At 39.1% G+C, this 12,250-nt stretch overlaps 1 protein-coding gene across 2 annotated transcripts in view; it reads right to left on the bottom strand.

Moving 5' to 3' along the window:
• LOC121896764 (Golgi apparatus protein 1) overlaps window positions 1-12,250 on the bottom strand; it is a 48,135-nt gene that overhangs the window by 22,798 nt on the left and 13,087 nt on the right. The window contains exons 2-5 of one of the 2 annotated variants that reach the window (XM_042410756.1): window positions 8,269-8,298; window positions 7,509-7,595; window positions 4,235-4,450; window positions 96-299 (exon numbers count right to left, since the gene is read on the bottom strand). In XM_042410756.1, coding sequence (XP_042266690.1) covers window positions 96-299; window positions 4,235-4,450; window positions 7,509-7,595; window positions 8,269-8,298 — 537 coding nt within the window. Of the gene's footprint in view, window positions 1-95; window positions 300-816; window positions 851-4,234; window positions 4,451-7,508; window positions 7,596-8,268; window positions 8,299-12,250 lie in introns of those variants that run through there. The other variant, XM_042410757.1, reaches the window with a different exon arrangement.

Raw genomic sequence — 12,250 nt, 5'->3', positions numbered from 1 at the left:
GTGTTTATCAGACTGAAGTGGAGGCTTGATTCATTAAATAAAACTGGTAAAGGAGTTTATGGTTAAGATCTCCCAGCTCATACTCTCATACTCACAGTTTCACAGAGGCGTTCGCGGTCGTCGCGGCAGGCAAAGTAGAGATATCGATCCAGGTGGAAGTCGTCGGAGGAGAGCTCGGCGACTCTCATGATGGCCTTTTTGCATTCGTCCTTGATGGGGTGAGCCCCCGGCTGCTCCTCGGCCTCCCGCACTAAACCTTTCTCCAGACAGGCGATCACCTCGCCCTGAGAGTGGATGTCCTGCACGGAGGGCGAAGGTCACGGTTACAGCGGGTTAAAAATCAATTAATCCTTTTCTGACAACAGCTTCCATTCATTCAAACCAATCAATTCATTTTATTGAATGTTTATTTGTATCAGTTTATAGCGTGAACTAATGCCACATACCGCAGCATTTATAGCCTGAGATAGTTTTTTTTTGTTCATTTAATTTATTTAAACTAGGACTGTGGTCAACCAAAGAAAATCTTGGTCGACTAAAATCGTACATAATCTTCAACTAATCGATTAGTCGCGCGGGGTGGATGTAACAGGACAGAGTGCACAGTGAACTCAGCAGCCACACATTTCTCTGTTCTGTATTTCTCTGTTTTGTGTATTCGGGTTATGCTAACCCATTGTTGCTAACTTTGGAGCTAACCTCCTTCACTTTCCCGGCATTAGGGGAAACAACAGACGTGACTTTTTAGCGTTTACTAACTGACACACTGTAGTCTGTACTGTACATTTACTGCCAGACTGACAACTTACTACTAACCTTTTCCTCTGCCCTGCTCGCATCCATCGTCACTTCTCTGCCCCTCGCTCTTTCCTACTCGCTAGCAAACATACTCCTTAACGGAGCCTCGCGACCAGTGGTTTCCCAGGCAACGACACAAAGGTTGACTCACGTACCGGACCAGAGCTGCTCAGAGACTCCCAAACGCTGTCGATTTCCGAATGAATGGATGTTCATTCGGATATCAAATATTAGAAAATATTTTTTTTGGCCTGGCGGGGGTTCTCGTTGTGTCATTGTGGAGAAACACAGATTCAGTAAACGTTCAGTAACGGTCAGTAAACGTTGAGTACAGTTAGACCCAGCAGTCTCCGTTAGGTTGGGCGAGTTCAAAGTTGTGAAAACAACGGGGGTGTTTTGAATACACCCCCGTTGTTTTCACAGGTAATTTGTTAGTCTGTCCCTCCCGCCGCAGGAAATAATGGATTAATCCTGGAAAGCTGTTGATGTAGCACTTTTCTCCTTATGAAAATAACACGGAGATGATTCGACCAATGAGAATTTAGTCAGACGAGAGCATATCGACTAACTAATCGACCAGCAGACTACAGCCCTAATTTAAACCCATTTTTTTTCTGACTCATGGTCCATTTAATAAGACAGCATCACTGCCAACACATAATTACTGTGTCATCATGTTGGTGCAACCTGTTGGCTGAATTTTATTATCATAACTGATACAATAATGTCTAAAAATTCATAAATGTTTTCAGAGATGAAGAAACTTAAACCTAAGAGAAAACACTTTCTCTGAGTAGAACTTATTTTAGTTAAAAAAAAAAATAATAATAATAAAAAAAAATGTTGAGTATGTCTTGTCTTTCTCTGTGTGGTAAGAGATGACACTTTGGGGGCGAGCGCTGTCTGAGTTATATATAGGAGTCAACATGGTCAGTCTAATCTGCGCTCCGAGCAGCTCCAGCACACTGCTATGAGCCGCCGTGACGAATCCCTGACAATGAAACCCACTCTGCTCCCGCTGACAAATAAATAATTTGCTCCGAGTTCTAATTGTGCCAACGTGATATCCCATAATAACCGCGTGTCTAACGAGCTTATGGAGGTTTAGCTTGGCTCAGCGGCAGGACGACACGTTCGGAGGAGATCGATTCACTCCGCTCCCGAGACGAACCGCTGTCATACTTCTCTGTTCTCCTTCCAGCCGAGTCACACTTTGAAGACACAGGTTTTCAGGGTTTGCAGACCGAGCGGAAGCTGAAACGGACGTTCACGAGACAGAATCTGGTAAAGTCAGGCACATACTGTATGTACACGCCTGCCAAGCTGATATGAACCTTAATTACTGCTTCCGCTCAGTCTGAAAACCACAAATTATGCTCAGTGTGACTCAGCTTTCACAGGTTCTGCTGCATTCAGCCCTGCACTGAGACTAGAGCTGCAACGATTAGTCGATTAATCAATTAGTTGCCAACTATTAAATTAATTGCAAACTATTTTGATAATCAATTAATCGTTTCGAGTCATTCTTTTAAGAAATAAAGTCAAAATTCTCTGATTCCAGCTCCTCAATATTTTCCGGTTTCTTTAGTCTTCTGTGACATTAAAGTGAATATCTTGTTGATCGGGACTAAACGAGACACTTTTGGGACTTTGGGAAACAGACATTTTCACTATTTTCTCACATTTATGGACCAAAAATCGATAATGAAAATGATGGTTAGTCGCAGCCCTGGGTGAGACACTGTAATACAACCCAGGAAGTCCAGTTGGAGCTACAGATTAATACTTTTAATCAGACGCCAAAAACACCATATAACAGTTTTACAACTCTGAGAAGTTGTAACAGCAACAACCGTTTCATTTTTGTTGCAACAATCGTAAATAAAAACAGCAGAAACGGTGTTGTTCACGTTATAAAATAATCCTCCATGACTGTACTTGCATGTCTGTGATTGGCCGGTGTCGCGTCTTATTGGATGACGTTGTGTCAGAGCAAAAGTTGAACCAGGATATCCACATCAACACAATGAGACGGCTACGTTGTTCCACACAGAGCTGATGTTGGTCTGTTTCCCAGTTAGACACCCACCAACGTTCAATAAAACAGTCCATCACTCATTGATAATCAATCACCAGAGTTACTGGTTAACACGGGTGGTGTGCTCTGTGCTCCTCATTTGTGAAAGCGTCTTGTTTTCCTTTTTTATTCGGTGTGTTTACAATCCACTTAAACAATCCAGTTACTCAGAGACAGCAGGTTAAACCTTTACATGCATCAACCTGTTTACTGTAAATCCATCAGTAGTTAGATTTCTCCACTACTGACTCAATAATCACACCTTCATAAAGTGGTTTGACTCAGCTGTCAGCTGTTGAAAGAACAGATCTGGTGTTATATATTCTTCTGACACACATCAACAATTTGTTGGTCTGCATTTCAATACTTCTCTACTCTGTCTGTGGCTCCATCAGTTCCTACTGAAGACATGAATCTTTAAAACACCTCATTAATGTTTAGTTTAATGTTTAGAGACGGTTATTTCCTAAATATCTGCTGGACACTGCAGGAGGAAATCACACACTATACATCTGGACTTTCCATGGGATTAGTTGACAATAAGAAAAATATAGGTATATATTATATATTATATATATATACGTATTTTAAGTTTGAACCTATAAGGTTTGGTCTTCATGACTGGAGCAAACACCTGTTTAAGCTTTGCTGAAAGACAGCAGTGACACAGCAAAATGTAAACACTGCATTTAAAGAAGTTGCTGCGGGGAGGAAGTCGGTGAAGCATGACGGAGCACTTCCTGCAGCATCTTTCACATCCTCAACGGTGAACCACAAGCGGCTGATACAAGGACCGGTTACTCTACATCACTGGCCAACATTTAAACTTGTTCATTAACAAACCCAAAACAATCCTCACAAAATACCTCATCATGTATGAGAAATTAATGTCTAATGCTTATAAAATCCTTATTAGTGTGTAATTAAATGCATCAGTGACCAGCTGGACTTTTATCTTAAAAGGAGGACATATTCTGCACATTTCTAGCTCTATATTTTTAATCTGGGGCTCTACTGGAATATATTTGCATGATTTACAGTTCAAAAAGTTCCTCATTTATATCACACTGGTTCTTTATGCAGCGCCTCACTTCAGCTCTGACTGAAACCGACATCCAGACGCTGAGGAGGCCACGTCGACAAACTAGGAAACAAATTACAGCAGCAGGATTTCACTTCTTTTTCCTTGTTCTTTACATGAAATGTCAGCTTCTAAAATACATCCGTACATGTTCAAACCAAAATACATGATGAGCCGACATCAGCTTGTCGGCAAGAACTCTCTTTTTCCCCCTTTATGTAAATGTGTCACATCATTATCTGTATAGTATCAAAACGGTAAAATGAATAAAAACTGACCTTCTCTCCGGTGCTGATGCTGCCGCAGCGCAGCGTGTTGATGTCGTCGCGACACTTATCCATGAAGCCGCAGATGAGCCGGTAGTCGCTGAAGACGATGCTGGTCATCTTGGTGATGTACTGGTTGCACTGATAGTCGCTGATGTTGCCGCGGTGATCCACCAGACAGGAAACCAGGTAGCCTTTCCCCAGTTCCTCCGCCGCACATTCTTTAATCTGAGCGAAGAGGAAAAAGACAAACTCGACATGTTTATCAGTCGTCTGAAAGTCTCCAGAGATCTAATCTAAAGAAACTTATTCAGTTTAGTGCTTTAACAAACAGAAAACTAATAGTTGTCATTTTTTAAGAAAAAAAAAAAGGCAAAATTCTCTGATTCCAGCTTCTTAAATGTGAATGTTTTCTGGTTTCTTCAGTCTTGTATGACAGTAAACTGAATATATTTAGTTTGTGGACAAAACAAGACATTTTATAGACTAAATGACTGATCGATTAATCCAGAAAATAATCTACAGATTAATCAATAATGAAAATAATTGTTGATTATGAAGCAGTCTAAGTATCTTCTTTAGAAAAGCCCTTTGTCTTCTTCTTTGTCTAATCCTCAAGCCTGTTTCTTATTACCATCTTATTCTGTTATCTTTATTTTTTTATGTGTAAATACAAACAAATAAATAAATACAAGCACTTCTTTTTGGTCCGATACAAAACTACAGAGGAGCTGAATCCACTGCAATTTAGAGGACGCTTGAATTAACTGTTTTTGGCTACTTGTGCGTAACAAGCTGTAAACATAAAACTGACATATTATCACCTTATAAAGTTCTTATGGTGAACGCGTTAGCAGAGCAACATGATCATCCCACTGCAGTTGTGTTTGATGATTTTAAGTCCAACATTCACTCTTATTTCAGCTCTGGTTTGTCCGTAAATGTACCAGAAAACCAAAACCAGGAGCTTAAAGAGGCTAAAACGCTCTGCAGAACTGAAGGGGAACGACTACTAATACAACTGTGACTGACCCTTCCTGGCAAACATGCACATAATCATTGGATCTATTATTAATAAAGACATAATAAAGACATACTTTAGCCAATCTCTGCCCACTGAACTCAGACACACCAGGTCTCTTTAACTTCTTTTAAAACTCGTCTTAAAACTTTTTTTCTTTGTGAAAGCTTTTGGGAATGTTTGATATGTTTTAATTAGTTTTTACACCTATTTATTGATGTTATTTGTTATTATTATTTGCATTCTATTGTCCTATTATTACTATTATTGTGCATCTTCTATTGCTATAATGTACTTCTGCCTTATTTTATCTGCCTTGTTAGTTTTATTTTCCTTTGTAAAGCACTTTGTAATATTCTTAAGAAAAGTGCTATATAAATAAAATTTATCATTATTATTTATTATACCGGTCAGTGCAACTTCAAGGAAATAAAAACATTGTCAGCAAATGAATAAAAACAAAAGCAAATTAAGAAACAAAATCACAAAAACAGTGCAAGTCTGGCTGATACTAAGACTGATGACCATGTTCATTAGTAAACAGATATCATCACCGGGTGTAAAGCTGATTTCTGAAATGATATCCAACAAATTCGTCAGTATTAACGTCCCCTGGATATTTCTGTTGTATATAACTTTCACTGTTTCAGTTATTTGCTTGTGTTTTCTGTATTTGCAGCACATTTCTTTATGCTGTATAAATTATATTATTATCAAAGTGGTGAAAGTGTTTCATTTGTGTTTTGTCTCTTTGTTCTCTCAGCCAAAAGCACAAAGTGACTCATTTATAACTTTTATAACAAGCGAGTTATCATCAGACAATCTATAACGGAAGTGAAGTTATCAGGAACAGCGTTTCAAAACGGAACTGTTAAACTTCTTATCATAGACACAAAGACCTGACAAAGCTACTGTTTGAAAGCCATTAAAGAAATTTATCTTTTTATTGCTTGATTAATGTTATAAAGTGATTGAAAGACTTAATAGCACATTAAACCTGCCGTATGGTTATTGATGGACTGATAACTGATGGTGAGAGATCCGGTGAGCCGCTGTTTGTTTTTAAAGAGAAAAGCAGTTCCAGGAAACTTGCAGGTGCTTCTGAGGTAAAAATAAACTACAGCTGATGCCTGATAGACTTCAAACAGACGTCTTCCTGTATAGAGAACAAAAAGCATGACAGCAACTAACAATTCTTTATTGTTTAATTGAGATAATGAATGTAGATTAATCAGTGAACCAGAAGATCTCAGAGCTCTTTGTCAAACAGTTACAAATTGGAAGATATTCAGTTTACTATCATTAAAAAAAGTGTATTTTTTGCCATTTTTGTTTTAAAAAACATCATAATTATTAAAATAGATTTAATTTTCTTTCGATCATTCCAGCTCTACTTGAAATATTTTATTTTTTTACATTTAATGGAGTTGTGACACATTTTCTTATTAATCCAAATAGTTTAACTGTGTAATAAATTGACCAAAATGAGGCATCAATCAATCAATCAATCAATCAATCAAGGTGAAATGAACAAACTACACATTCTAAATAGAGCCCAACTGATATATCAGTCGGCCTGTAGGCGCAAATATATGTAGATTTTATTTTTTAAAGTTACATAGGCAGCATTTTATGTATATTTGATCTTTTTTTTAAATTCAAGTTTAATATACATGTACCTGTTCTTTTTTGTTTTTTTCATTTATAGTTATTTATAATTACTAAATTCCTAGTGTAGTTTACTGTTTCAGTGCCCTGATATCATTTTATACAATAAAGTTGTTAAACTGTACGATATCAGGCCTCCATTATATATCTTTCTCACAAGTATCTGATGACCAGATTTGAGGGATTATTGCAAAACACGTGTTTATGTAAATATTCTGTATATACAATTATCGGCTGATATATCAATATTGGAATTTTTTTATTGGCTCCAAAAATCCAGTATCTGTTGGGCTGTAATTCTAAATGGTTGGAGGTTTTATTGATGTTCCGTTTCTAGAAATATTTAATTTCTACTCGATGGAGAGGAATCCAAACATTTCTGTGAGTGAAGAGTGAAGAGGAGGTCAGTACAGCAGCTGTGTGTTTGTACCGACACTAAACGATGAGGCTGAAGGTGAGAAAACACAGACACTGAGAGATAAGAGATGATTCATCGACACTCATTCCAAGCGCTGCCCTCTGAAAACATATCTGTCCGAGCTGACGAGCTAGTTGTGGTTTTATGTCGGTTTTAGGGGTTTGATGTTAGTGACTGACCTCAGAGATGGTTGTCTTGCAGACCTCCACGGCGACAGACTCAAACTTTGGGTCGGTGGTCAGGTTCAGCTTGTAGTTCCACAGCAGCTGGAGGAGAGAAGCCACATAAAACATCTGGATTACACAGATTTAATCTCACTGACATTATGCTACAGTGTCTCTTAAGACAAGACCTACAATTTTCATTACTGATTTATCTGCCAGTTATTTTCTCTATTAATCATTTTATCTGTAAAATATCAGAAAATAATCCGTGGTGACTTCTTAAAATGTCCGGTTTTGTCAGATAAACTGTCCAAAATCCAAAGATATTCAGTTCACCATCACTGATTACAGAGAAAAGCTTCAAATCCTCATATTTGAGAAGCTGGAAGCAAAAATTTGGGTATTTTTGCTTAAAAAAAGATTATTAAATTCTGACTAATATTCTGACAACTGACTAATTTATTAATCGGCTAATTGTTGCAGCTGTAATTTAATTGTCCTTGCATTAGAGCTGCAATAATTAGTAGATTAAGTGATTAATTAATTTCATTATTGAATCACTAACTATTTTTATTTTGAGTCATTTTTTCAGAAAAAAAAAGACTCAAATCCAAATTCTCAGATTCACTGTTTTGGTCTATAAAAACCACAAAAAAAAACAAACAAACAGTAAAAGATGTGTCAAATATCTTGTTTTATCTGATCAAACAAAATATTCAGTCTACTTGAAGACAAGCAAACCTGGAACCATCAAATGTTTAGTGAAGACACTTACATGGTTGCATTCAGTGGCGATCTCGTTTTCCTGGAAGAGAAAAAGAGAAAAAGAGGTTTTAAGTATAACTTCAGGTTTAAGATCATGTCTCTATGAGTTCAGTTAAGAGGTACGACTACGTGAGATTCGAGTCTTTCTATGTCACGAGTGTCGTTACTGAAGTCTGTAAGAAACAAGCAAACAAATCTGTGCTTGTGGTTCATGGTTTGCCGACGAGGTTTCATCTCTGGTTTTCTGATTCTACTTTGTTTCTATCTCTACCTGCAATCAGCAGAGATGATTAAACTACATGTGCATGCTCTAATGTTTTACACATTAAGTCCTAAAAAATATGTTTCAATCCTGACTTTTGCAGAGGAGAAAAAAAAAAAAGACAGATCTTCATTTTTACTAGTTTCTACATTGTAGAACAATACTGAAAACATCAAAACTATGAAATATGGAATTATGTAGTGACCAAAAAATGTTCAACCAAAATACAGTAGCAGTAAAAAGTGTGGACACACCTTCCCAATGCCCTTGAATAAAAAAGTGTGTCCTGACTTTTGACTGGTACCACCTATATTCATTTTTATGTTTTAGATTCCTCAAAGTAGCTGCTGTTTTCCTGGATGACAGATTTTCACACTATTGGTAACATCTTAACCAGCTTCATGAGGTCGTCACCTGGATGGTTTTCAATAAAACAGGTGTGCCTTGTTAAAAGTTAACCGATGGAAATTTCTGTCCTCCTTTTTCCGCGTTTGAGAGCATCAGTCGTGCTGTGCTGAGGTAGCGTTGGTACGCAGCAAACAGACCTGATCCACTACAGTAGTAATTAGGGCTGTAGTCTGCTGGTCGACTGTCGACTCTCGTCCGACTAAATTCTCATTGGTCGAATAATCTCCGTGTTATTTTCATAAGGAGAAAAGTGCTACATCAACAGCTTTCCAGGATTAATCCATTATTTCCCGCGGCGGGAGGGACAGACTAACAAATTACCTGTGAAAACAACGGGGGTGTATTCAAAACACCCCCGTTGTTTTCACAATTTTGAACTCGCCCAAACTAGACCTGCTGGGTCTAACGGTTCTCAACGTTTACTGAACGTTTACTGAATCTGCGTTTCTCCATAATGACACAACGAGAACCCCCGCCAGGCCAAAAAAGTTTTTTTTAAAATATTTTATATCTGAATGAACATCCATTCATTCGGAAATCTTTAGTGTTTGGGAGTCTCTGAGCAGCGCTGTTCCGGTGCGTGAGTCAACCTCTGTCGTTGCCTGGGAAACCACTGGTCGCGCGGCTCCGTTAAGGAGTATGTTTGCTAGCGAGTAGGAAAGAGCGATGGGCAGAGAAGTGACGGTGGATGCGAGCGGAGCAGAGGAAAAGGTTAGTAGTAAGTTGTCAGTCTGGCAGTAAATGTACAGTACAGACTACAGTGTGTCAGTAAACGCTAAAAAGTCACGTCTGTTGTTTCCCAAAATGCTGGAAAAGTAAAGGGGGTTAGCTCCAAAGTTAGCAACAATGGGTTAGCATAACCTGAAGACACAGAACAGAGAAACGTGTGACTGCCGAGTTTACTGTGCACTCTGTCCCGTTACATCGCTTCGACTACAGTCCTAGTAATAATCCATATTATGGCAAGAACCACTCAGCTACGCATAGAGAAACCACAGTCCATCATATCTTTAAGACATGAAGGTCAATCAATCTGTAAAATTTCAAGAAAGTTTCTTCAAAAGCCATCAAACACTGAGATGAAACTGGATCTCATGAGGTTCGTCCAAGGAGAGTCAGACTGAGGTATCTCTGCTGCAGATCACCGATCAATGGCACCTCAGATTAGATCCCACATCAAGGCTTCCCAGACCTTGATTAAATTAAATATTAACTGTGAATCAGGCCTTCATGGTTGAAGGAACCACTCCTGAAGGAGACCACTAGAAAGAAGAGACCTGCTTGACCAGTGCAAATCTGTACTCTGGTCTGATGAGTCTAATTTTTAAGATTTCTAGTTCCAACTGCTGTGTCTTTGTGAGATGCAGAGATTGAGATTCTTCGCCCTGGATTATGTTTAAACCACTGCAGAGCGCCAGAGAGAATGAGGTGCGGTTTTGGCTCTCTCGCCCTGTGTGAAGGACACACCTTCCAGAGAGGCAGCCCCCTCACTCAGGACGCAGTTTCTGGAGCCAATGTGGCCAAATTGAGCTATTTTCCTGCTTTGCTTTCCTTGACCTGAGGTGACCTGTCCTGACGTCCTGCCTCGACCAGCAGCTGCCCCTCCCCTCTAACCAGAGAAACCTCAAATCACTGCTATATTCCCAACGGAGCACTGACTCTGTGCGCGTGTGTGTGTGCGTCTTTGAAATAACAGCTCTGCAGATGGCCGAAGAGTTTCTGACTGTTCACCACATGGCAGCCGCAGCGCATGCCAGGAATAGGCCTGTCTGTGTGTTTGAATATGCATGCATGTGTGTGTGTGTCTTCTATTTACAGTGTATTCTGCACACACACACACAAGTGTCACAAAGCTCTTCACACAGACAGTAAAGTCAGTGTGACGGTGGGCGAGGAGGAGGTCTCAGGACAGACAGATGTTATAAACAACACGGAGCTGACTCAGCGCTCAACTGGTGTGAAAAAATAAATAAAGTAAGTGATCCTGGAAATGTGACCCAGATTGACCCGTCACAGCTGACACACCCCCCACCAAAACAAACAAACAAACAAACAAAAAAGTACTAGATGACTTTATTTTAACGTACTGGCACTATTAGAGAAACTGGGAGGGGTCTCTTGACACAAAACAGCATCTTTAAGTTATATAACTAGATGATTCATGCTTTTTTTTAATTTTTATTACTGATAGTTATTTAACCGACTTTGCTTCTATTCAGCACCTCAGTATTTCCACTGCAGCTCAGCAGGGAAACACAAAGAGGGAATTTGATGCTAAAAAGACTGTAAATGTGTCAGATATCCACTTGATGTGACTAACTCAGACTGATGAAGCTGAATAGAAGCTTCACAGAGACTTTTAAATGCATTTTTGCACTAAATAAACATGTGAAAACCTTTTTCAAAGCTCATATGGACGCCTCACTGTTGTTTTAAGACACTTGAAGAACTGTGAACCCATCCTTTAAATTTATGACATTAATTGTCCCAAACTGAAAGTCATGGGAAACACAGATTGTCCCCATATATACTTCCTTACACAGGCTCAACCTGTAATTCTGGAGCTCCCAACCGGTACCTGAAAGCAGCACCATGTTTTTTTTTTTTTGTTTTGTAACGTCAACACAGTCAGTTTGTCTGTGTCAGCACAGTGTATGAAAGGCAGAACGGTGGGGGTTAACCTGGATGGAGCCGGCCAGTCTGATTCTGCATCAAAACAGGGCGGGACATTTGTTTTATCTTGTGTGTTTCTGGACTGGCTGTGTGTGTGGGACCGCAGGGAAAACCCCACCTCTGCACACGCTCAGTCCGCTCAAAAAAAAAAAAAATCTCGTCACACTGCTGCAGAGCACAATGTGACTCATGCGGGCGTCTTTCCAGCTCCGTCAGGGGATCTGCTCGATTCAGAAAAGCCAAAACTTCTCATGTATTCAGTGCTGCTTTGACTTCAAAGCCAAAATAAACTAACAATGATGAAACCACCAAGTTTATGACCAAACTAGGGATGGGCGTTTCAAGCAAAACTACTTTTCAATATTCACTGGGAAGATTCTGAACATGTCGCACATGTATCAAAATATATTTTCCCTTGTTTTAACCAGCCGGATCCTCGAATGTGCCAGGCTCCGGTGAAAACAAGGGAAAATATATTTTTTTAAGACGATAGATGCATAAATATTCAATTTTTTTTTATAATGACTATTCAAAAATTCAAAAATCATGACCCGTCCCTCGACCAAACGGAGCTGATTAAAGCTGTGAAAGTTTTCTAGGGCAGAGAACAGAAAATTAACTGTTGTGAATTAATTCAAGTTTGCATGCG

This window comes from Thunnus maccoyii, chromosome 5, assembly GCF_910596095.1.
Source record: "Thunnus maccoyii chromosome 5, fThuMac1.1, whole genome shotgun sequence".
In the NCBI taxonomy this organism is placed as follows: Eukaryota; Metazoa; Chordata; class Actinopteri; order Scombriformes; family Scombridae; genus Thunnus; species Thunnus maccoyii.
This window is presented reverse-complemented; position numbering and strand designations above follow the sequence as displayed.